At 40.4% G+C, this 25,016-nt stretch overlaps 5 protein-coding genes across 5 annotated transcripts; 2 read left to right on the forward strand and 3 right to left on the reverse strand.

Annotated features, from left to right (window-relative positions):
- Nucleotides 1-3,094: 3,094 nt before the first annotated feature.
- LOC101311132 (putative pre-mRNA-splicing factor ATP-dependent RNA helicase DHX16-like) lies at nt 3,095-6,079 on the forward strand. The gene has a single exon (XM_004288863.1). The coding sequence runs from the start codon at nt 3,095-3,097 to the stop codon at nt 6,077-6,079; it is 2,985 nt and encodes a 994-aa protein (XP_004288911.1).
- A 1,212-nt stretch (nt 6,080-7,291) lies between these two features.
- On the reverse strand, nt 7,292-8,759 carry LOC101307042 (60S ribosomal protein L31-1-like). The gene is made up of 3 exons (XM_004287463.1): nt 8,712-8,759; nt 8,438-8,552; nt 7,292-7,782 (listed from the first exon to the last, which is right to left on the reverse strand). Exons 2-3 carry the CDS (start codon nt 8,518-8,520, stop codon nt 7,503-7,505), a joined length of 363 nt encoding a protein of 120 aa, XP_004287511.1. The 5' UTR covers nt 8,521-8,552; nt 8,712-8,759; the 3' UTR covers nt 7,292-7,502.
- Nucleotides 8,760-9,876: 1,117 nt separating this feature from the next.
- LOC101307331 (probable zinc protease PqqL-like) lies at nt 9,877-16,230 on the reverse strand. Its single transcript, XM_004287464.1, has 22 exons — nt 16,022-16,230; nt 15,440-15,686; nt 15,241-15,366; nt 14,724-14,861; nt 14,500-14,634; nt 14,210-14,383; nt 13,908-14,045; nt 13,753-13,822; nt 13,454-13,667; nt 13,236-13,341; nt 12,490-12,631; nt 12,398-12,417; nt 12,019-12,183; nt 11,780-11,929; nt 11,613-11,704; nt 11,252-11,333; nt 11,051-11,134; nt 10,849-10,965; nt 10,651-10,761; nt 10,409-10,489; nt 10,063-10,254; nt 9,877-9,970 (listed from the first exon to the last, which is right to left on the reverse strand). The coding sequence occupies exons 1-22, from the start codon at nt 16,228-16,230 to the stop codon at nt 9,899-9,901; spliced, it is 2,865 nt and encodes a 954-aa protein (XP_004287512.1). The 3' UTR covers nt 9,877-9,898.
- A 76-nt stretch (nt 16,231-16,306) lies between these two features.
- On the forward strand, nt 16,307-18,860 carry LOC101307918. The gene is made up of 7 exons (XM_004287466.1): nt 16,307-16,849; nt 16,978-17,063; nt 17,479-17,557; nt 17,638-17,697; nt 17,868-17,989; nt 18,136-18,207; nt 18,569-18,860. Exons 1-7 carry the CDS (start codon nt 16,526-16,528, stop codon nt 18,669-18,671), a joined length of 846 nt encoding a protein of 281 aa, XP_004287514.1. The 5' UTR covers nt 16,307-16,525; the 3' UTR covers nt 18,672-18,860.
- Nucleotides 18,861-19,027: 167 nt separating this feature from the next.
- On the reverse strand, nt 19,028-22,451 carry LOC101307619 (histone acetyltransferase type B catalytic subunit-like). The gene is made up of 10 exons (XM_004287465.1): nt 22,100-22,451; nt 21,930-21,971; nt 21,086-21,195; nt 20,904-20,972; nt 20,751-20,789; nt 20,596-20,672; nt 20,429-20,489; nt 20,274-20,355; nt 20,003-20,163; nt 19,028-19,924 (listed from the first exon to the last, which is right to left on the reverse strand). The coding sequence occupies exons 1-10, from the start codon at nt 22,176-22,178 to the stop codon at nt 19,262-19,264; spliced, it is 1,383 nt and encodes a 460-aa protein (XP_004287513.1). The 5' UTR covers nt 22,179-22,451; the 3' UTR covers nt 19,028-19,261.
- Nucleotides 22,452-25,016: the final 2,565 nt, after the last annotated feature.

Consider the following 25,016-nt stretch of genomic DNA (forward strand, 5'->3'; position numbering starts at 1 on the left):
TGGCAGGGCTTGGTGGTGAACGTTGTACTCAATCCCGTCTTGTTCAAACATATTTTGTAACATCAACAAAGGGAGATTTATTGGTTGTTAAGAGATTGTTGGAAAGAAAAAAGAAGCTGAGGTTCGAGGTCTTCAAGTTGGTTAAATCCATGGCACATAACATTGGGGATGAGGTCTTCAAGATAACTGAGGTACATAACATTGGGGACGAGGCTATTTTCGTGGGTAGCAATCAATCGGTATGTGTTTCGGCTTCAAAGTTTCCGGGGTACCAGCCAAATTCTATATACTACACGAATGATGTAGATCATGTAGTTGTGGGAGGACGAAGATCAGAAGACATAGGCATCTTTAATTTAGAGGATGGAACCATTACACAACATTGTCCTCAGCAGTTTGTGGAGGGGAAGGTGCAGGCAATTTGGATCACACCAGCTTTTCCAGAATTCTAGCTTTCAATTCATCCTAAAGTAGGGTTGTTCCAGAATGGTACATGTGTAACTCTCCGATCTCGATATATATTATGTTTCAAAAACCAATTTATGTTTTCAGAGATACCATGTCATCATGTTGTAGAGATACACATCCAAAAACAGTTTCAAAAATTAAAAGCACTTTTTTTCGATGAATGTTTCGTCCATCGATGGTTTCACACAAATCATACAATACTAACATTTTTTTTTGGTTTAATTAGTTTAGGTCCTTACAATATTAGTGAGATTCGAAATAAGTCATGATCTCCAACATCAGTTAGCTAGCTAAACAACATACCACGACTTACCGACAAATAATGTCATATAATAACTTGGCCAACAGACCTCTCACAAACAAAATATACACATCCTTACAAGCTTTTGTCGACAAATGTATCAAAAAAAAAAAAAAGAAATCCTTTTTGCCCACCAATTATTCCCCCGTCACCACCTTTACAACATTTTTTCAGTTATTTCACTTTGGATCTTACAATCGTTTAAGGGACTGTAGTGGGTGAGAGTCTTCGATCAGTATACTGCCTGTCACATACTATGTAGACATCTAAGATTATATGACATTAATTAAAACAGATGTATGGTGGTCAAGAACGACTAAGATTATATATATGAATGATCGATTATAAATGACTAATGACTAGATTGCAATGTGATGTATACAAGAATTTTTGCTGTAGTACGGTCATATGTTAATAAACTGTCCTTAGTTTGGTTTAGAAGGGACATAGTGTTCAGTTTGGTTTAGATGTGTCTTGTTGGTTTAGGAATTCTAACCCAACCAGAACTGCTGTGGGTTTAGAGAGAAAACTCTACAACAGTACTATTCGATTACCGGCTTATGGTGGGAAGTGTTGTGGGTTTAGCCATGGTTGGTTGGCAACAATAGACAAATCTTGGAAGATAACTCTCCACAACCTCAAGCCTACCAGAAACAATAGGAATGTCATTCATCTCCCTCCGGTTAATCTCCTTCTCTTCAAATCATTCTAGCTACTGTGGCTTGGACATAAGCACTTTCGTCCCGAGGGTTATCTTGTCTCATGATCCAACTTCGGATCCTGAAAATTATGCAGTTCTAGTATTCTTCAATGATCGTATGGCCTTCATTTACATCAGAGGAAGAGAAAAGCATTGGACTTTTAGAACATCATATCATTCATATCTGTGGACATCACATAATAATGCCGAGTTTGTTAATGCTATGTCGTATAGAAACCAAATTTTTACAGTTAGAAATACAGGACATGGGATTACTGTGACTAGACTTGACTACGATCCATGTTGCTCTGCAATTATGAAGTATTATACAGCTACAAACGTTAATCATCCTGAAGGATGGTATTGTGAGAGGAATTATCTTGTTGAATCAACTAAGGGAGACCTCGTGCTTGTTCGGAAATTTTCTACGGATCTGGGTGACACTTTGGAAACTATTACTACCTTTATGGTTTACAAATTAATTCTCGAAGATACATACAAAGGCTCATATTGAAGCTATACTAATTTGCAGATGATTGAGGTAGAAGACATAGGAGATGATGCTTTATTCGTAGGTCATGGTCATTCAGTGTCTGTTCTAGCTTCAAACTACCCAAGGTGCAAGCCAAACTCCATATATTATACACATGCAGTACCTGGTGAGTATGGTGGTACAACATGTGAGATATGTATCTTCGATTTAGAGAACAGAACCATCACACAAATTGATTCCCTAAGAAAATGGGATTCAGGCAGTTATGCGCCCTTTTGGTTCTTACCTTCCCTTGTATAGAAGACTTCGCACAGTCTTCGTCAGTGTTTTTTGTTTATTCATCAAGTAATTTCAAATCAAGTGTAGTCGCTGCAAGTTTTATTCTCATTTGTTGTTTTCATAATAGACACATTTAGTTGAGGTTGAAGCAAATGCCGTGTACGTTTTCATGAATTAACAATAATAAATATCTACTTGGTTAACCACTGCAAGGTAATCTAATGGTTATTGGCTAATTGCCTAGTTGGGTGTGCTCCTCAACCTAGATTCGAATCACGACCAGGGGAGGGGCTGCAATGCCTTTCTGGCTATCTGGGCCCCCAACGGATTAGTCATTGGGCCTAAGAAGTCTTTGGGATACCGCGATATTAAATAAAAAATAAAAAAATAAAAAATATCTACTTGGTTTGCTAAAAAACACGACCAAGGTGATTTCTACATATATGAAGGTTGATTTCTATAATTATTATTATTTTGAATCTAATTAAATTAAAACCATAAGGTGATGCTTGTTGAAGCAAAATCAGACTGGAGTTGCATCATCCCCTTGTTCTGTGATGTATCTTTTCATGAGACTACACTTTTTGCAAATATTTTCCCTTGTAGAATTGTCCAAGTGTTTAGGTCTTGCATACTGCTATTTGCAAATACTTTTTTATTATATTTCAATAAAAACTTGATTCCTAACACAATTGGGTCCAAAATAATCCTAGATTCCTAGTCCATAATGGAATAGAGCTACATATAAGTGATATAACCCACAAATGTGGCTCTCTCTATATATGTAACCACCGTTTTCACTTTCGACTCCCAAATTAAGAAGTCTTGCAATTCAATCGAGATTTGATTTTCAATGGAGAACGATAGCAATCTGAAGACATGGGTCTCCGACAAGTTAATGACCCTGCTCGGATATTCCCAACCCGTAATTGTTTACCACATCATCGCCGTGACGAAACAAGCAACCTCGCCGGCCGGCGTGGTCGACATGCTCGTCAAGTCCGGTTGGTTCTCCACCGCCGAGACGACGTCGTTCGCAGAAGAAATCTTCGCCAAAGTCCCACATAAGGCATCTGTTGATCTTAACCAAAACATAAAACCACCTAGGGTTTTTCGTCGTAAAAGGTACGATCTCGTGGACGATGATGAAGAAGAACAAGAACCAAAACAAGAAGAGGGAAAGAAAAGACGAACATGCCCTGAAGATGATGAAGAAGAAGATCAGAGAGCGAGGGAGCAACTGGAGAGGAATTTGAAGGAGAAGGACATAGCAGCCACGAGAAAACTGACAGATAAGCCAAACCCTAATCGGAGAAGATCGTCGAGCAATGCTGATCATGACATTGAAGCTTTGCGAGAGCGTTCGAGGCAAGAGTACTTAAAGAAAAGGGAGCAGATGAAACTGGAGCAGATAAGAGACGAGGTAGAAGATGAGAAGAAGCTATTTGAATGTGATAAGATGACTAAAGCGGAGAAACGTAGAAACAAGTACAAGGAGCAAGTGTTGAAGCTTGTGGATAAGTATGAAGCTAAGGATGATGATGTCAATCAATACCGGATTCCGGAGGCCTACGATGACATGGAGAGTGGTGTTAATCAGAAGAAGAGATTATCCGTGGCGTTTGAGCGATACAAGGATGAAGAAGTGAAGAAGGTTGGTGCACATGCAGAGCAGGAAGCTTGGGAGGATCACCAAATTGGAAAGGGAAGGTTTAGCTTTTCTTCAAAGAATAGAAGAAGAGAAGGTAATGATGAGTATGAGTTTGTGTTTGACACCGTCACAGATATGGTTGAGTTTGTCAAGGGGTCAGGGATCAAGGGAGATGATGATAACTTTGATGAGGACGATGATATGTTACTTGAATCGAAAGCAACAACAGCGATGGAGAAGCTGCAGGAGGAGAGGAGAGCATTACCTATGTACAAAATGCGCGAAGAGTTTCTCAAGCATGTTGAAAAACATCAAATTGTGATTATTGTAGGCCAAACTGGTTCAGGGAAAACTACACAGATACCACAGTTTCTCCATGAGGCAGGTTATACTAAGGGTGGGAAGAAGATTGGATGCACGCAGCCGCGGCGCGTTGCTGCAATGAGTGTTGCTGCGAGGGTTTCTCAAGAAATGGGGGTCAAGCTTGGGCATGAGGTAGGTTACTCTATTCGTTTTGAGGATCACACCTCTGAGAAGACTGTTGTGAAGTACATGACAGATGGAATGTTGTTGAGGGAGTTCCTTGTTGAGCCAGATTTGGCAAGTTACAGTGTGCTGATGGTGGATGAGGCGCACGAGAGAACACTCTCGACTGACATTCTATTTGGATTGGTGAAGGACATTGCTCGGTTTAGACCTGATCTGAAACTGCTCATCTCTAGTGCAACTCTTGATGCTGAGAAATTCAGTGTTTATTTTGATTCAGCTCCAATTTTTATAGTCCCAGGAAAGCTGCACGATGTTGATGTCTTCTACACGAAAGAACCAGAAGCTGATTACTTGGATGCAGCAATTGTCAGTGCACTACAAATCCATGTGAAAGAACCACCTGGTGATATATTGGTGTTCCTCACCGGACAAGAAGAAATCGAAACCATGAACGAAATGTTGAAGCACAGGACAAGAGGTCTAGGGACAAAAATTGCTGAGCTGATTATCTGCCCCATATATGCAAACTTGCCTACTGAGCTGCAACAAAAGATTTTCGAGCCTACTCCTAAAGGGGCTAGGAAAGTTGTCCTTGCCACAAACATTGCTGAAACTTCGCTGACAATAGATGGGATCAAATATGTCATTGACCCTGGATATTGCAAGATGAAGTCCTATAATCCGAGGAGTGGGATGGAGTCATTGCAAGTCACTCCTATCTCAAAGGCGTCTGCAATTCAGAGGGCAGGTAGGTCTGGTCGAACTGGTCCTGGTAAGTGCTACAGGTTATATACCGAGGAAAATTTTAAAAGTGAGTTAGATGATACCACAATACCAGAAATACAACGTACTAATCTCGCTAATGTTGTTCTTACTTTGAAGAGCCTTGGGATCAATGACTTGCTGCACTTTGATTTCATGGATCCTCCACCTGCTGAAGCACTGATAAAAGCCTTGGAACTGTTGTTTGCGCTAGGGGCACTAAATAGTATTGGTGAGCTTACCAAGATTGGTAGACAGATGGCTGAGTTTCCTGTGGATCCAATGTTGTCGAAGGCGATAGTTGCTTCAGACAAGTACAAGTGCTCAGAGGAGGTACTTTCAATTGCTGCCATGCTCTCCACTGGTAATTCCATCTTCTATCGTCCAAAGGACAAACAAATCTATGCTGACAATGCAAAGCAAAATTTTCACACTGGCGACGTGGGAGATCACATTGCATTGCTAAATGTTTATAACACATGGAAAGAGACAAATTATTCGACACAATGGTGTTACGAAAACTATATACAAGTTAGGAGCATGAAAAGAGCAAGAGATATCCGGGATCAGCTTGAGCGGCTCTTGGAGAGAGTTGAGATTCAGCTCACCTCGAATCCTGTGGATTTAGAAGCTATAAAGAAGGCAATGACTTCTGGTTACTTCCCTCATTCTGCTAGGTTGGAAAAGAATGGAGTTTATAGGACAGTGAAGAATCCACAAAATGTCCATATACACCCCAGTTCAGGGCTGGCACAAGTGCTTCCGAGATGGGTTTTGTATCATGAGTTGGTCCTCACTACCAAGGAATATGTCAGACAGGTTTCAGAACTAAAACCAGATTGGTTGGTGGAAATAGCTCCACATTATTACCAGCTAAAGGATGTGGAAGAATCGATTCCAAAGAAGATGCCTCGAGGAGAAGGGCGTGCGCCATAGATTGTTCCACTAAGTCGCAATCCTTTCTGTATTACTGTTCTGTACAAGAGTATCACTGTGTATTCTTCACTATTGTTGTTTTGTTTTTTTTTCAGTTATTTCTGGAATTCAATAGCTAAACTTCTTTTTTCTTTCTCATAACTGAAGACGAGCCAGATGGAACATGAAGCAGGTTGGTTGTTGCGCAGTCCTGAGTCCGAACGAGCTATTCAGTTGTGGTATTTACATTGAGATTGTTTTGGTCTGGGACGTGCATCTGCTTGTTTAATGTTGAATTGTCACTGAATTATTTATTTACTGTCATCTCCTTTTTATTTGATCAACTTCAATATATTTATGCCACTCAAAAGTAAAACCTCAGTTGATATTCATAGTTCAGGAATATATACGTTTGGCATGATGTTGATGGTCTCTTTTGAAGTGAGATAACTGACTAGTTAAAGTTTTAGCAGATTTGCTAGCTGTTTGTAGCATCAAAAGAGCACAGTTCATATCAACAGCCGGGTGTGGTTAAGGAGATCCGCTTATATGCAGGAGTGAAGGATTTTATCGAGATGGACTAGTTCTGTTTGAGTAGCGGCAAGAGATGTATAATGACCTGCAATTCTCATTCCACTTCCTTCTGGGAAAGACTGTTCCAGGTGTGTGTACGTTGTAACTTGTAACTGTAATCAGGCCTCAACAGTCTGATACAGATTCGCAGATAGACTCCAGGACCCAGGTTTCGTCAAGAAATTCAGGTGAAGAATGGCTTTTGTTTCTGGCATTAGGTTCAAAAGAGTGCTGAAAGTTTGAGTTTCCTGTAGCAGTGTGGCTTTACAGCCTGCAATACCTTATGCAGTACCTTATTGATCATTCAAGTTCATTCGATTTGAATTAAACTGTTGGTGCAAAGCTTTAATACAAGATGATATTGCTTGAGCACCATCATGCACCATTATGAGCAAAAGAATGGCTTTCGTTTCTGAGGGCATTAGGTTCAGAAGAGAGTTGAATGTTTGAGTGCAGTGGTTGTAAAGTCTGCAATACCTTATGCTACTCCTTATTGATCATCAAGTTCATTCGATTGAATTAAACTGTTGGTGCAAAGGTTTAATATAAGATGATATTGCTTGAGCACCATCATGCACCATTATGAGCATAAGTTTTGCATCAGCCCTTGTTACTCCCAAAAGGCAAAGATAACCCACATCACTTGAGCAGCACGATTCCTTTTGAAGGGGAAGCAAATCAAGAAAAACAAGCAAATAACACCACTTAAAATCAAACGACATACTCATCATTTAAGCAAACAAATACTCAAAACTAATGAAACAACAAAAACACGTCTTTTGTTCTCATAACACTGAAGGTCTTGCCAAAAAAGCTTAATATAATTCCAGAACCTCTACCGAGTAGCTTAATTGAAACAGACATAAATAATCTAATCATCCTCTTCAATGACCTTGGTGCCCAAGCCCTTCAGTCCTTCAGCTGGGATCTCGGCAACAGTCACAAGGGAGTATAGCTCTTCCTTTGCATCTTCATCATCATTTCTCTTGCGAGCAATGCGAACCCTGATTCTTCTGGGGACACTCCTGATTCCTCTGCTCCAGATTTGCTTGTTGAGCTTGACATCCACCCTGACATCATTGGTTCCCATTGCCTTCTGGGCAAACTTCCTGATCTCCTTGATGGCATTGGGAGCCTTCTTCTTGAAGGTGCTGCCATTCACAAACAGTACAAACAATGAACATTAATCATCTGCCCCTATAATGGAAATTGACAATACAGTACTTCCAACACAAACACGAGAACAACACAAGAATTTAAATAACTCTGGACTGATATAAATAGTTGGAGAAAAGCAACAATGAAGGATTAAAAACACATTATTTTTTATATCCCAAGATTAACACAGTCAATGGCATCCAGGTCCGAGACCATGAGACCCTTAGTACACAAAATCAAAGCCCATCACCAATTAGCACTTAGCAACAACTCCAAGCCACATATAGCTCCTCATGAAATTCTCATAAATCATACCTAAATGCAAGAGCAGTCTCACAATCTAGACCATGACACTAAACTACTAGTCTACAACAATAATGTCCAACTTTCCCCGATCGAAATCCTAAATCTCATTCCACCAATTCTCAACCAAATCCAGTTCAATAGCCCAACACCATACAAACACAAACATACATGAACAGGTTCAAATAAGAACCAACATATAAACCCAAAAAGCCACAGTCTTTCGCAAACCCAAAACCATACGAATCCAAATCCCAACCAATACCACAACAAACAGATACAAAGCTAGTAAAATCATTCCACAAACAGTAAAAAAAGAAGAAGGGGGTAAATAAAATGAATTACCAGCCATGGAGGCGCTTGTGGAGGTTGATGGTGAACTCCCTGGTCACCACCTCTTCCTTTCGTCCCTTTGTCTTCTCAACCATTTTCACACTCTCCTCTTCTTCTACAACTTTACCTGCATATCAAAACACACCATCCGCCCAAATTAGAAAAAGCATACATCTTTGATTGATTTCAGAGCATTAAGATTAGGGTTTCATGTTAAAGGCTTGAATTGATTGGAGAGAGAAGAGGAGAGAGAGAGAGAGAGAGAGAGAGAGAGAGAGAGAGGAACCTGGAGACGACGCAGAATGAGGGGAAGGAGGCGCAGAGCTAAACAAGAAGAGATGCTAAACCCTAGTTTACTCACCTTTATAAGGCCCCTCCATCTTACTCGGGCCTTCTGTTTATTCATACGACCCGTCGTTGGTATAACCACACGACGCCGTTTTAATATATTTCCCTCACTGGAATTTCACAATTTCTTTTTTGTCAAAATAACTGTGTTCCTTCTTCTTCTTCTTCTTCTTCTTCTTTTTTTTTTTAACCAAAATATTCTCCCTTGAAATCATGTTTTCTAAGAAATTTGAGAACGATGACGATGAGCTCGACTCAATTTTTCGTTTTAATTCTAGAAATTAGAAAATTAAGAAATTAATTAAAAAAATCACGTCTAGATTTTTCCGATTCATCACTTGAAGTAATTTTTTTTGATCAGGTATATATCACAACTCCTCACAACCTCTCACTTATTAAGGAGAGACTATGCCGCCAAACCAAATAGTATTGGACACTTGAAGTAACTCTTAAGAATCATGTTTTAGTGTTTTACTGATTGTGAGAGTATATTACATGAGTTTCAACAACAAAAAGTTGATGTAGATTTGATATCCTTGATTAGAACATTGTACTCTGTTTGAGAGATTGATATGCAATGTTCATTTCTTCTTCAAAAGGATTTATTGGAGTAAATTGTTCACTCTATGGGTAACATTTTTCCTCTTGGTAGGTTGGTAATTTGAACAAGAGGGCAGAAGCATTTTCGTTTTCCATTTTATCAACTAATCCATCTGACCCTTCTTTTCTTGGCAAAGTATGACTGTAGTCACTGGTTGGGATAGAAAGTTCCAAGACTTCCTACCATTGATGCAAGAAAAATGAAAACTATTTCTAAACTAAAACTAAATAATCTACCCCTTGTCCCAAATTTTCTGTCCCAAATATATTACTGAAGAAACAAGAAACACTTCTACATCTAATGGAGCTACAAAGAAAATGAATGCTCATGTTACAAGCCTTCAATGGCGGCCATATATATCAAAATGTGTATTCTTTCCATCTTACCCTCCTGTTTCAGTTCTGGCTCTACAAAAAACCATGCTACAGTTTAGAGATGAGAAGAAGTTCCTTCCTAATTTGTAACAGGAACCTTCACATTTCCAAGGTATCTAGAGCTCTGCTATGTAAAAGTCACCTAGGATTTTAGTGCGCACTTCGTGAACGTCTCCACAAGCTAAGACCCAAAACTGTGAGACCAGCAAGCCCGGCTAAAATCTGCCAGACCCAGCAAACTAATTTGTTATAAAGCAGTTCAGAAGTAATTTGAGAACATCAATCCATGAACAAATTTGACTAGAGTAACTCACCTTGGCATCTCTACCAAAGCTGGTCGTAGATCGAAAGAATGAATGCAGTAACTTAAAGCGAGAAGTACGGGGCATTAAGATTACTACAGTGTACTGCTTTTTACAAGGATAAGGTAGTATGTTTTGTAATGCTAACTGCGCTGTTCCTGGGGTCAGAGATTGTCTAACTTTTAACCGACCTTCCTCTTGAGTCTGCAACAAAGACATAATCACAGTTAATATAATCATTTTGAACTGTTTCCACGACCAATTCTACCATAAACCCTTGCTTAAAACATTTAGCTGAAACCCTAACTGAGCTTAATGATATCAGATGCAGTAGACAAGCATGCCTATAGTGACCAACCTCAAAACAAGTGCCGACATCGCCAGAGTATATCCTTGACTGGTAGCTGTGTAAAATCCTCTCCAGCCAGTAGTAATTCTCCTGAAATAGCATCCCATCTATTAAATTCATATCTCCCTTTCAGGAAACTACATATAGTTGGTGATTATCATTAACAACCTAGTTGAAGTATTTAGTATCCTACAATTTAGAGTTGAAAACTGCCTTAACAACAAATGGACCCTATTGTAACAAGAAATCACCTGAATCCCATTTTCATGGGCTCTTTGCTCAATTTCAAGGACGGTTGAGACATCCTCAGTTGAAGGCCCTTCCTCTTGAAGACGTAATATTTCATCCAAAGTAAGATCGACCTGTTAAATGGCATTGAAGAGCTAGTTGACTGACCATTCAATTAAAAAACTAAAAATAAGTACATGTACAGCAAAAAATTCACGAACCAGCTTCGAGGAAATTTCTGGATCACAAGAAAAATTTATGCTTATATCTCCACGAACATTAGCAGTTCTGGAAGGCTTATTACCGCCTAGAAATACTGAAACGCCCACAGTGTAGATCTGCAGCATAGAGGTAAGAGTTGAACCAAAGATGAGGATGAATAATAGAATAAAAACTATGACGAGTTCCAGGATATATTCAAACCTGTCCATGCTTGAACCGGAGAACCTGCATTATTTTTGTTTCAAGAAGTTTGCTCAGGAAACCAACAAGGTGAATATCTTCTACCTGCCATTTGATGGGTTTTGTCCAGCAACAATATTATCAGTAAAACTGAACTCTTCAAAGGCCACATCATGAAACATCAGATGCTTTGTAATGATATAGGAAAAGAGAGCCACGCACCATGGTTCCATTATTCAGCTCCACAGGAAAGCAAAGCTGGACAGAACATTGTTCTTCCACCATAGGGCTGCGTACCACTTCTCTACAAGCACATCCAGTTAGCAGGGTTTTGAATCCGAACAGTAGTAAATACTCAGACATGCAATAAGATTTTCAAGTAATACTGTGGGACATCTTAGATTTCAGACAAGTATAGAAATCAACGATATTCAAACAGAGTTGGAATGGTGCTTAATTAAATCATTATCAGATAAAGGTTCTTTTTATAAGACATCCCTACTGTCTTTCGTATTTGAAACACCTTCAACCACCAATACAAAACAATATGTTCTTCCAATAATGGGTTTCTACTGTAGTGTACCTTATTATGGTCTTTGGAAAAGTGAATGGCAGTCCTGTCAGGTCATCGCGGTTATATTGCATGAGAGGTTCTGGAGGCTTTGGTATTCCGCCCTGCACAGAAAAATCACATACCTGTTAAGATATATAGTCCAGGCATTGGTAGAATAGAAACAAGACGAAACTTACCAAGTATTGCAATATTAAAGGAACTGCTATAGAAGGATCGATATTCCCAACAATGACCATAGAGAAAGTTGATGGATCCTTGAAACATTTGTTGAAATATTCACAAGCTTTCATTGGATCAACTTTCTGAAGATCTCTTAGTCTGGTAGGCTGGAAAAATTTAGAATTTAACCCAAAGTTAAAACTACAGCATACAACATGTAACAAAATCTATAATCAATATACTGTGGGCATCATACCCTAAAGAAATAGGAGTTCCCATAGTTTAGCTCCTTCACACGATTCGCAAATGCAGCATAAGGATCCCTGTCTTGATTACGGACCATTTCTTCTGCCATTTGCATCACTATTTTGACATCTTCTTCTCCTGGTGTTACATGTGTGGTAAATAGTTGATAAACAAGCTGCCAGAACAAATATTAATAAGCATTTGCAGCTTCATCTAACCTTGGAGAGCAATGAAAATAAAGAGAACACAGGCTCTAGCAGTGATGACAACTCCATGTTTAAATTTTCTTAATTTAAGTTTTAGTTCTTTTTCTACAAACTACAGCAATATAGTGATCATTATCTCCTACTCATTATTTGCAGGAGACCAGCGAAAATCATGCAGCATACCTGCAAGGCAGTTTCTAAGTCTGAGGGTGAACAATCACCAGCAAAGGTTCTTGTGTATGCTCCAAGCTTTGTGCTGACTTCAGCCCTCTTACCCGCAAGCATATCCATCAGAACTGAAGGTCTATAACCATATACACCAATTTCTCCTGCAATAGTTGGTCCCATCGAGCAAGAGAAGTACTCACTTTCAACAAGTTCAGATAAGCCCCCATATGAGAACCCTGTAAAGATGACCTACCGAAACAAAGTATCTATAAGACTCAAAGCCATTACTTCACATATTACACAACTTTCAGATCTGTAGTGCTCCCATAGAACAGAATGCCATTATTATATGGAAAATTTCTCTCAAAATGATTGGAAAGGACAGTACTAGATACACTCATATAATAACTTCTTTTAACCTACCTCTGACCAATCTCAGTATTGAAATACCATAAAGACAAGCATGATTGAAGTTGGCATAAACTGCAACATCACCAGAAAATTTCATAGAAGAATTTGCAAAGCATAGCTAAACATTGGATAATGGTTGGTGATGCCTAGCTATAAGCCATGTCCCCTATATTAAGATTACAAGACCTGTAGAGGATACCATTTACTTCTGTGTCATATCCACCTCATTATTTAGTTTTAACATTAATAACTGTTCATTTGGTGCATTGCAAATAGAGTTTTATTTTCCTTCCCCCAGCAGTACAAATTAGAGATCCATTACAATGATGAATATTGTCTTGCGTTCATAACTTCATGTACACAAAACTGACTGCCAGATAGACAGCGTTTCCTTGGATAAGTCCTGAACTACAGATATTGCATTGCTGTGACAGAGTTGTACCTGATCATCAAGAAAGTCTGTACTCTTATAGCAAACTCTCATGCCATTCGATAGAACCAATTCAGTAGCTCCAATATTTGGATATTCACATTGCTGCACAATGTTCCTGAAACAATAATTTAATGAGGCTAAGAATACTTGACTATAGTATTCACAAAACAGTATGAAAGAAATTACAAGCTAATAACCAGTGATGAGAAGTTAAGGTCCATCGTTACCCTGGATTAGGTTTTGTGCTAACAATTTCTTCTGGAATATGTTCTTCATCCCATGGAGAAATGATTCTTTCTTCCTCAAGAGCACTGATTTTAGATACAACATTTTTCAGATCATCTACTATTGCAGAAGCTCGTGGTTCAATTGTCTTAATGACACAGCTGCATGATGTTTGTAACTTCTCAGCAAATTTGGATATCTCTGCTGCTGTTATAGCTACAGGTATAAAAGTTTTGATGAGTAGAACAATATATTGTCATATAGTTGTGAAATCAATACATTTGGATATGCAAGGACTCACAAGGTAGAAGGGTCTTCTGGAGTTGAGCCTCATACTCAATCCCAATAACAGGTTCATTACGGAGAAAATGCTGCCAGAGAAAAAGGTGAATGAGTTTTCAATTTCAATACAAAGGTCCTTAATATCAAAGATATGAAACCACAATTTGGAAATACCTGTAAATATTCATCTCGCAAGCTAGTTGACTGCATTTGATCACGTTCTAAATATGCAGATTCAATCTCTGACATCAGTAAAGCTCGAACTGTAGACACTTCCCGTTCTGAAAACCCATGTAGCCGCACCCTGGCAACCTGAAACATTAGGTGTTAAAATAATGAGTTTAAAATTGAACAAAATCAAGTAGAGTTCTTGTAATAGATGAAAAACATACCTCAATCAGCATCGACTCTAGGGCCTGAATCGTTCCCTTTTCTTTACAAGATGAAGTAATCATATAAGCCTTCAAAGGATTAACCAGAACATCCGCGGAAGTTGAGCATGAAAAGAATGGTGGATCTTTTCTACGAGCTATTTTAAAGAACCTCTGGTTTAGAGCATAGAGGAACATTGACTCTGCCAGTAAATCCCTATAGTCCCTCACAGTATTGAGCTCATCAGCTGGAGTCTTATAGCTAATAATCACTGCAGACTACACAGAACAAGTTCAATATGTAAAATGACAAGTTCTACATATATCACTTGCATTTTTTGTAAACATGAACATCAATTGACACAAATAATATTAAGATTTATTCATGTACTAACCCCGGTTGCCTCAGATTCAATGAAACATGAATAACGTGGCTCTTCATGAGATGGAACTTGATATGTTGGTATAAGTGCACGCTCAGGTGCGGAAATTTTATGCCCAAATTGATTCTTTATCAACTCAACTACACTCTGAAATGGAAAGAGTGTGTTAAGACATCTTGACTACAGATTATGATTATACTTCAAATGAGAAAATTAACGAGTCAACAACATCTGACCTCAGTATCAGGGAAATCTCCTACAGCTATCACTGCCATATTGCTTAAATGGTACCACTTCTGATAAAATTGCTTCACAGTCTCAGGAGAAACAGTTCGAATTACCTTCTCTAATCCAATAGGTAAGCGCTCAGCATACTGCAATCAAGGTAAGTTAAACGACTAAGATACGCTTGGTAAAACTTGTAAAACAAAGACTAAACGAGTTCACCTAAAAATAATAGCATCCTCGTATAATATAGTTCACTTCTCCTATTACTAGGTTTGCGACATCTTTTTGAGTTTAGACAAAGTTCAAAAACTTACGTAAAAACTAGTTCCAAGTTACAACCTTCTATCACTTAAGTTGCATGGTGCATTACACCATGATAGACTAAAGTTTACATGAAACTAAATCTTATACTTTCAGCCTAATTGTATAATCAGTACATGCGTACATTACAAGTGATGGCTAATGATGGAATTAAAAATCTCCTCTACAGAGGGTTGATTTTTATTTAATTTATAGAAGCAGTACCTTTGAACCGGCCATCATCAAAAGCCAATGAGCATCCTGCATCCTTCCCGTAGCGTTTCGATTCCCTCTGTACTCTTCCATAACAGCACCTCTCTCTCTTTCTAAATCGTCTCTTGAGACACGAATCTGCGCAGTTCCTGTAGTTAAAAGCAAGTAAAAATTGCTGAGGGCTACTGAACAAGGTAAAAATAGTTAATACCTCAGAACTGAATTCTGCCAATACAGAAATCGCCTCAGATAAGAGTTCATGCTTGTCAACAGGAACAAATAACTCATAAACAGTGTCATCGGCAGACGTCACCGCATTCTGGCAAGCCCCAAATTCTGCCCCAATACTCTCAAGAAATCTGACTATATCATGATTTGTGTACTTCTGAGTAGCACTGAAAGCAAGATGCTCAACAATGTGAGCAACTCCTCGTTCTTCCTCCTCTTCCAAAACTGACCTGCCATGACCCCAATAACATCAAAAACCTCAACACATTCAGCCATACATAAAGGTTCAATCTTTAACCAATACATTGCTCACTTTCAGCATCTATAATTAAAACCTCCCTTAATTCTCTTCTGGGTCAATCACATTATCCATAATTCCACACCAATACACTTATTTCACCAACCCCAAAACTCAAAACTGCACTAGTTTGACCACACAAACACAACTAACCCAAGCAACACCAACCAAGAAACAAACAAACATACCCAATACAATGAAAAACAAACCAAATTCCATCCAATTATGAACAAAAGCAGTAAACAAAGCATTTACATATTCACATACCCTACTTTAACAGCAAGAGCGAGGGCTGCTCTCATTTTGGGCTTAGAATTGCAACGAACATAGTAAGATAGACCATTGTCAAGCCTCCCATAGTCAACCCCAACAGGCTTGTCTCCCAGAACTTGGTCCATATCAACGTTCACCAGCTTCAGTGACCTGAACCCGGTTTTCTTCACCATGCTTGAACTCCCTCCCGGAAGCAAATCCATCACTCTCTGCTTTCCTTCCGATTACTCTTTTTCTTTTTCTACATAGATTTTAGTATTCACTGTGATGGCTGCACCGTCTAGTCAGTGCTTCTTGGGCTTTGAAGCCCATAAGTTGTGAACTTGGGTCGTCTTTGTTTGTAAAGCTTGGGCCTTTTCCTGGTCTCCGGTTTCATCCTCTGTCACTCCATCTCCGAACACTAAGTCTAAAACCCAGCAACACAGAGAGGGTTAAGGTCTTAAAGACTGAAGCTTTTCTCATTTCTTTGTGTAAAGTTTGAACATTTTTGCTGAAACCATGGCTCTCCTACACTCATGTTCACCTTTTCTTCATACAAGCGTTTGCTTATCTGTACTTTCCCGCCAGAAACACTGCCAGCCGCCGGTTTGGGCCGTCGGAGGTCAGACCAAGACGTGTGTATTGGTTTGTAAAGCTGGTGGGGGAGTGAAGTTTGATACCCAGAAAGAGAGTGAAGGAGAAGATGGAGGGTTTGGTGAAGATGGGTTTTCGAGTAGGAGTGGGTTTGTGGGGAGAGGAGAAGGGAAGGAGTTTGATAGAGACCCTGAGTTTGCTGAAATAATGGGTGCTTGTCTTGATGACCCACAAAAGGCTAGGTCCAAGGTGAGTCTTACTTTGCACTAGTGGGATTTCTCTGCAAATTTGAGCTATGTTAATTTGGTAATGGTAGTTTTGGTTTGAGTTTTGAGGAGTTTTTATGTGTGAGTTTGAAGGGTTTGACATGATTGCAGATGGAGGAGAGGTTGAGGAAGAAAAGGAACAAGATATTGCATACAAAATCTGGTTCAGGGGAACCCATGAGAGTTGTATTCAATGAGTAAGTTTAAGAAGATTTGGAAAACAAAGCAATTTGTTCTTCTGATTCATAGCCAGTTTTCTAGAGTGTACCTACTGTCATATTTAACATAAGCAAATGACATAATGGCTTGCTGTTATTGAATTACTCTTCAGAATGTTGTGAGTTTGTTCATAAACGAATTCATATGAGCTTTCTCTTATAGGATTATATTTGTGGTTACCTTACACATTGCTATGCCTTTTGTCCAATATGTTATAGGTTCGCTAATGACACTCTGTCATCATGCCCAGAACTAATCTGTACCAATAAATTTCCATTGGTTATGTATTGTTTGTCTAGCTATTAGTCTTGCATGTTCAATATCTGCTATAACAATGAAGATTATCAGTGCATCTCTTTTATTAACTTTTTTCTTGACTCCTGGCTCTACCAGCTTTAGTTTCTCAAATTCATACATATGGTTCGAGTTCTACAACACTCCATTGGAACAAGATGTTTCCTTAATCTCGGATGTAAGAAACTTATCTTTACTTGATAATGTATCGCTCTGTGAATGATATGAAGTAATTTAGTTGATCTGGCTTGTGTCCAGACTGTTCGATCATGGCACATCATTGGACGCTTGGGTGGATGCAATTCCATGAATATGCAAGTAAGATTTCAGTTCATCTTTAAAATTTGAGTAAAACTCTCTCTTAGTAGCTGGTAGTCAATGCATATATCATCAATGACTTTGTAGTTTGTACCAATGTTCTTGCTTAGAAAGTAACATGTGAGTTTTTGAACCCTATGAGCTTACCCACTTAACTGTTACTCATGCAGTTGTCACAATCCCCTTTGGATAAACGACCAAGTTATGATCCCATTCAGGGAGCGAATGTGACACCAACTACATTTTACAATATTGGAGATCTTGAGATTCAAGACAACTTGGGACGTGTTTGGTATGTAGCTTGTCTAGAATTGTGGAACTGTTATAATCCTTCACAGTTTCAGGCTATGTTGATAGAGTTATATACTGATTCTCTATACAATTGGAGACAGAATCGTAGATGATTCTTGCTCATCTATTGGATATATTTACTGACAGGGTGGATATCGGTACTAAGGAGCCACTAATACTGGATGTTCTGATAAATGCATTGACTCAGATAAGCTCCGAGTATGCTCCTCAAATCCCTATATCTACTCTGTTTCTTTATTCACCTTTCTTCTTTCCAACAATGCAAATCCATAAGTAAAAGACATGATCTTTTGTTTACAGTAGTTTTATAGTCATGTTGTAGTAATGAGCATTTCCAAAGACAAATAGTTGTTGATGGGTGATTCCTTCAGTGTGAACTGTGAAGTACTTGTGGCCTTGTGGGAATGTAGTCAGATATTTGCATAAGCAGGGACATCTTGGATTTACATTCTTCTCTTTTTGGCCAACTGTTTTCTTGTTCTACTTATTCTTTCTTTGAAGCCGGCCAGGATTGAAATGCTTCTAAAGCTTCTATTTTGTGGTACTTTTTGCTCTGCAGCTTTGTTGGGATCAAGAAAGTGGTGTTTGGTGGAACTGAATTTGAACACTGGAAGGAGAACTTGACGTCAGAAGAAGCAGGTTATACTGTTCACAAGATTTAGCCAATTTGATATGCAACGATCTTTATACTAGCAGAATCATTTTGCTCTCAACATCTGATGATTGAGGAACCAAGACCGAGTACCAAATCAATGATAATTTAGAATCCTGTACTCCATGTTCCGATTGTTGTTGTATATGTACCAGCGCTTAAGAGAAAAGTGACCGAGAGGGAACACAATTCAGTCCGGTAATTTAGCTTGTAAAGTCTCCATTTTTAACAAGGGTAGATTTTTCACGTCTCTGTTCCAGCACTTGCACTTACTGCGTAATTTTTTCCCTCTTTCTTGCTCGAACAAGGTTTATACTTGTAAACCCAAGCATCCTATAGCATTCTATGGCTCTTGGTTCCAATAGTAGGTATTAAAACAGCGTTTCATTTTGAAAGAACAGAAAGGGTAACTAAAGTACAGAGGAAAAAGCATAAGCTGCTGAGTTTCTACAAAGTTCAAAAATAACACAGTAAAGGCATAGAGCTCAATTACAATGCAAGCCTCTGTATTACGCGACCTACCAAGTCCCAACCACTCTAACCCTAAAGATTGCAACACAGTATCACATGCAAGGGCACCAACCAAAAACTTGGAGTCCTTTAAGATGACTCGACCATACTCGTGCTATGCTGAGATACTTTCTCTGCTATTGATTTGATCTCATTCACTCTCTCATCAACTAACTCCTGAAGTTGCTCCGCCTGTGTCGGCTTGTTTTCATCTACCTGAACAGTACTAGTAGCTTCACCAGCATTGGACTTGAACAGAACAAATGACATCTCCGGTATGTATTCGCTTGGAACTTCAATTACTTGCTTCCCACCAGTCCCAGATTCTTTTCCTATGATATCTTCCTTCATGCGATTAGAAACAATGCTCACAAAATCCTCCATGTACTTGCTCACTGGATCGAGGCCAAGATAGATGAAGACCTCCCAACATTGCAGAAATTGTTTCTTGTTGATCTTCAAGCTTTTCCTCACATCCTCAATGACTCTTGTGGCTGGCATCAGTCGAGGGATGCTCGTTTTCTTTGACAGTTTTCCTCGTGTCAGATTTGAAACAGCCAAATTGACTGCATTGCGAACAGAATCTAATTTCTGAAGGCGTAGCACATCAACACAAGTGCGTACATGTTGGAAGTAGTCCAATGGTTCTTCTACTGTGAAGTCATAGACATCTTCAGATACTGCAACATGATTGAGAACCTCTAGAATGTACCGTCCATAACCCTTATGCTGGTAAGGAGGCAATACGAGAATCTGCCATAAAAAATAAGTGTTGATGAAAAATTGCTAAGCGAATATAGCATGCATAACTGATATTGGCAAGGAGCAAACCTGGCTAAGTCGCAACCGAGAACTGTCTGGATAATGATAAAAACGATACAGAGCTGTAAAGCCGAGCAATATATTATAGATGTCCCCTTGCTCATCTGTTTTCTTCTTGACCAGGAGATACAACTCCCAACATGGATCCAATACATCAATTGCACTGGCACCTGATTCAAGAAAACAACACCAGTTAAACCTTAAAGTGACATTCTGCCACTAAAGCAACGCTCACCAAACGAAAAGAAAACAGGAGCTGTTTATTAGATAGATAAATTACCATCAACAAGAAGAAACACAAGAGGAACCAAGCGACTGTATAGGGGTCCAGCAGCTGACTTGCCCACAACCATGCGGATAGCCTGACCATAATGTTGTTAACAAATGCTTCTACGTTTTATCAACAAAAGAAACACGTTTGGCAATAAAAATCACCTCCACATCAGAAGTAGATGAAGCCTTGTGCTGCAACACCTCCCCGTCTGAGATCATGGATCTGCACACAATTCAAAGGTGAAAATCATGGAGATAAGTAAATAATAAAAAAATACGAAAATCATGACTATAGTTTGATCTGAATATAAAAATCCGTGATCCATTACCTGATGAAATTTCTCTGAGTTGAGAAGGTCTGAAGGAACTCCTCTTTACTGGCAACAAGGGTCTCACCAAATATTTTCTGAAGAACAATACCAACTAATCATGAGAACTGACAGACTAAACTGACTGATGATATAAAATGGTAATCAGTATATACCTCAAGAGCTGATTTCAAATCTGTGATTCCTTTACCTCCCTGTTAACATTTAACACAATCAGTACAATATACTTGACCAGCACAAATAGAAGCATACTAATAGCAAACAGATAGATGCAGAAAGAGCTAGAGTACTACAATGACAGTGCTTACATCAGCTGTGCTCTCAAATGCAATATCAGCATATGCATCAAACGATATACTGCTAACCCATATGGTAATCTGCATTTGATAAAGGATTAAAACAATTTACTCTCAATCATATTCAAGCTAAACAACAATCTAGATTAATAGTATCATCAACACAAACGTCAACAAAAATGGATAAGAATTACCTTCAATCCTTTGTAACCATATATCTTCCCATCTTCCTCAAAAAAGCTATTCAAGTCAACCGGATCCAAACAAAAACTGTTTGCAGCATCCACCTCTTCTTTGCTAGAAACTATGGATAAAGAAAGTAGATCAGTTAAAGGAACCTGGAATTAGATAAAACCAGAATCATAGCATAAGAAAAACTTATATCATATACAAAGTCATTACAAGACTCCGAACACGTGTTACTGATTGATTATACGACACTAAGATCACTTGTTTACTTGCTAAAACCATACTTAAATAGCCAATTGCAAACTCAAGTTTCTCTCTAATAAACCCAAAGGGTGGCCCCAGTTGGATCTAAAGCACACAATCAGTGGAATATACAGAAATCATATCCATTCTTTCTCTCATTCAGAGTTACAAGCACAACTCACAACGCATTCACATTCACTGACCAGGTGCCGAGTGAGAAGGTAATTTGTTATTCACTGACCGACTCTCATGAAATTACTAATTTACCATTAAACAAGAGTTTCAACTTTTCAACCAAATGAACAGAGCATAGCATAGCATCTATTCGCAACAATCTCCATCTAAATCTCTATTATCTGGGATGTTACCCAAAGCGAAAAGCCACAGATATCCTAGCAAATTCAACAAAATTCCCACTAATACTAGTACCCAGCTTGACCGATATTGACTAACCACTGTAATTACTAAGTACTAAACAGCCTATTAAGAAAAATTTCAAGAATAAAATTGTAAAGTAAAACCTAATCAGCGAATAATAACAGTAGCATCAGCAAAATTAAATCAGATTAACGCCGATATTAAAAATAAATAAATAAACAATCATACCCAGAAAAATCTTGATGCAATCCTTGGCCTCCACTCCAGCATCTGCTCCCAAATCGACGAAAAAAAAAACAAAACAAAATCAACAAATTAGGTCCGAAACAAAAGAAACAGCGACGGAAACAAAATTAGAGTAAAAATGGTTGGAGAAATTGAAAATTGAGAGGACTGACCGACGCTGGAGAAGCCGACGCGGCGGCGTTTCTTGGGCTCGAGAGTGTCGTCGGCGGGGGGTCCTTTCTTCTGGCCCATCGGTGGTTAGGGTTTTGGGGAGCGGGAAATGAGAGCGGGAAAAGTATTGACTGTTAGAAATGGAGGCAATTGGGGATTCAGGGATATTTATAGCATATCCCGGTGAAGATGCTCCAGTCTCAACTCTCACGCGTATCGCACGTGATGTCCATTTTGAGTGGGCCGATCCGGACCAGAATGGAGTCTTAGGTTAGGTGTTCATCACTGAAACACATGGGGAGGGGATACCTCGGTTTAGGTCTTATTAATTGCCATCCCTAAAATATTTCCGCCACACTTGGAAAATCTCCGTCCGCTTTCCGTTTCATTATCTTTCGAGCCGAGACAAATAAAGCCATTAGCCATATACGAGTGAGATTGCCGGTGCTAGTGCCAAAAGAAAATGAGGTATTGTCCAAAAGACGGGCCTAGGAAGGTCATGGCGAAAGGTTTCCGATGTCAAAAGACGGGCCTAGGAGGGTCATGGCGAGCCCTTGGTGAGTCATAGCGGCCCCTTGGTGGCCCTAGGCGGGCCTAAGAGGGTCAAGGCGGCCCATTGGCGGCCCTATGAGGGCCAAGGAGGGTCTAGCAGGGTCAAAACGGGTCTAGGAGGGTCAAGGCGGCCCCTTAGTGACTCTAGGTGGGTTAAGACGAGTCAAGGCGGCTCTAGTTGGATCTCGATGGGCCTTAGGGAGGTCAAAACGGCCCTAGGCGTGTAAAGGCAGCCCATTAGTGGGTTAAAACGGCCCCTTGGCGGCCCAGGCGGGTCAAGGCGGCCCTCGGCGTCCCCTTGGAGGGTCAAGGCGGCTCATTAGTGGCCCTAGATGGGTTTTGACAGCCCCTTGGCGGGTCAAGGCTGCCCTAGTTGGGTCTCGACAAGACTTAAGGAGGTCAAAGCGGCCCTAGGCGTGTAAAGACAGCCCATTGGCGGGTCAAGATGACCCCTTGGTGGCCCTAGGCAGGTCAAGGCGGCCCCTTGGTGACCCTAGATGGGTCAAGGCGGCCTCTTGGTGGCCCTAGATAGGTCAAGACAGCCACTTGGTGGCCTTAGGAGGGTCAACGCGGGTTAAGGCGGCCAAGGGTAGCGCTAGGTGGGTCAAGGCGTCCCTTTGGTGGTCCTAGGCGGCCCTAGGTGGGTCTAAGAGGGTCAAGGCAGCCCTTTAGCGGGTTAAGGCTGCCCTTTGGCAACCTTAGACTGGTGAAGGCGGGCCCTTCGTGGCCCTAGGCAGGTCAAGGCGGCCCTAAACGGGTTAAGGCGGCCTCTAGGCAGGTCAAGGCTGCACCTTGGCGGCCCTGGGCAGCCCCTTGGTGGCACTAGGCGGGCCTAGGAGGGTCAAGGTGGCCCCTTAGCAGCCTTACACGGGTGAAAGGGCCCCCTTGGCGACCCTAGGCAGGTCATGGCGGCCGCTTAGCGGCTGCTTAGTGACCCTAGGCAGGTCAAGACGGCCTCTTGGCGGCCCTAGGTGGGTCATGGCGCCCCCTAGGTGTGTCTAGCAGGGCCAAGGAGGGTTAAAGCGGGTCAAGGCGGCCTAAGGTGGGTCAAGGTGGGTCAAGGCAACCCTAGGCGGGCCTAGGAGGGTCAAGGCGGGCCAAGGTGGCCTAAGACGGCCCAAGGCGGGCCAAGGCTGGTCAAGGTGGGTCAAGGCGGCCCAAGGCGGGTCTAGGAGGGTTAATGCGGCACAAAGCGGGTCAAGACAGCCCAAGGCGGCCCCTTACTGACTCTAGGCGGGTCAAGACTGCTCTAAGCAGGTCATAGCGGCCCTTTGGCTGCCCTAGACAGGCCTAAGAGGGCCAAGGTGGGTCAAGACGTGTTAAGGCGGCCCTAGACAGGCCTATGAGGGTCATGTCGACCCCTTAGAAAGTCATGGCGGGCCTAGGAGTAGACATGTAAATGATTCGCTCCGGTTCCTTGGTTTTTAAACGGGTTTGGATCGAAAATTTGATCTGTTTATCTGTTAAGGATCCGGATCCATTAACCCGTTTATTAAATAGATCGGATACGAATCGAGGTTGATCCGATTCGTTAAGGACCCAGATCCGTTTTAAAATATTTAAATAATATTTTTATAAATATAATATTACTGATAAATATTAAATAATATAATAATTATTTAGATAATTAAACGTCTAAATTGCGTCTAAAGTATAATTTGATGAAGTTTAAGGTAATTGATGCCTATGTTCTTTTTATGCTCTTTGCTAAAAACATTGGAGATCTAGTATTTTGATTATATTAATTTATTGTTAAGGAGTATTTTGACATATAATTCAACTTTTGATGTAAACCTTTATTTTATTATAATTTTGATAAAATTAAGAAATTACTATTTAAAATTTGAAAATATTTACTATTATACACAGATCGGATTAACGGGTCGGGTATCCGTTAACCCGCCGGATCCGGATTTGGATCGAGCTATCAATGATCCGGCGGTAACGGGTCGGATCCGGATCTAAAATTTCTATTACGGATCTGGATCTAGATCTAGGTCGATCTGCTCCAGATCCAGTCCATTTACAAGTCTACCTAGGAGGGTCAAGGCAGCCTTTAGCGGGTCAAGGCAGCCCCTTGGCGAGGCAAGGCAGTCTCTTGGCGGGGCAAGACGGGTCAAGACGGCCCTTAGCGGCCGTAGATGGGCCTAGGAGGGTCATAGCGGCCTAAAGTGGGTCAACGCGGCCTAAGGTGGGTCAAGGCGGGCCAAAGCTGGTCAAGGCGGGTTAAGGAGGCCCTAGACGGGGGAAGGCAGCCCCTTGGAATCCCTAGACGGGACTACGAGGGTCATGGCGGGTCAAGGCGGCCTGAAACGGCATAAGGCGGGCCAAGGTGGTTCAAGGTGGGACAAGGTGGGTCTAGGAGAG

This window comes from Fragaria vesca, linkage group LG1 (assembly GCF_000184155.1).
Source record: "Fragaria vesca subsp. vesca linkage group LG1, FraVesHawaii_1.0, whole genome shotgun sequence".
Taxonomy (NCBI): Eukaryota; Viridiplantae; Streptophyta; class Magnoliopsida; order Rosales; family Rosaceae; genus Fragaria; species Fragaria vesca.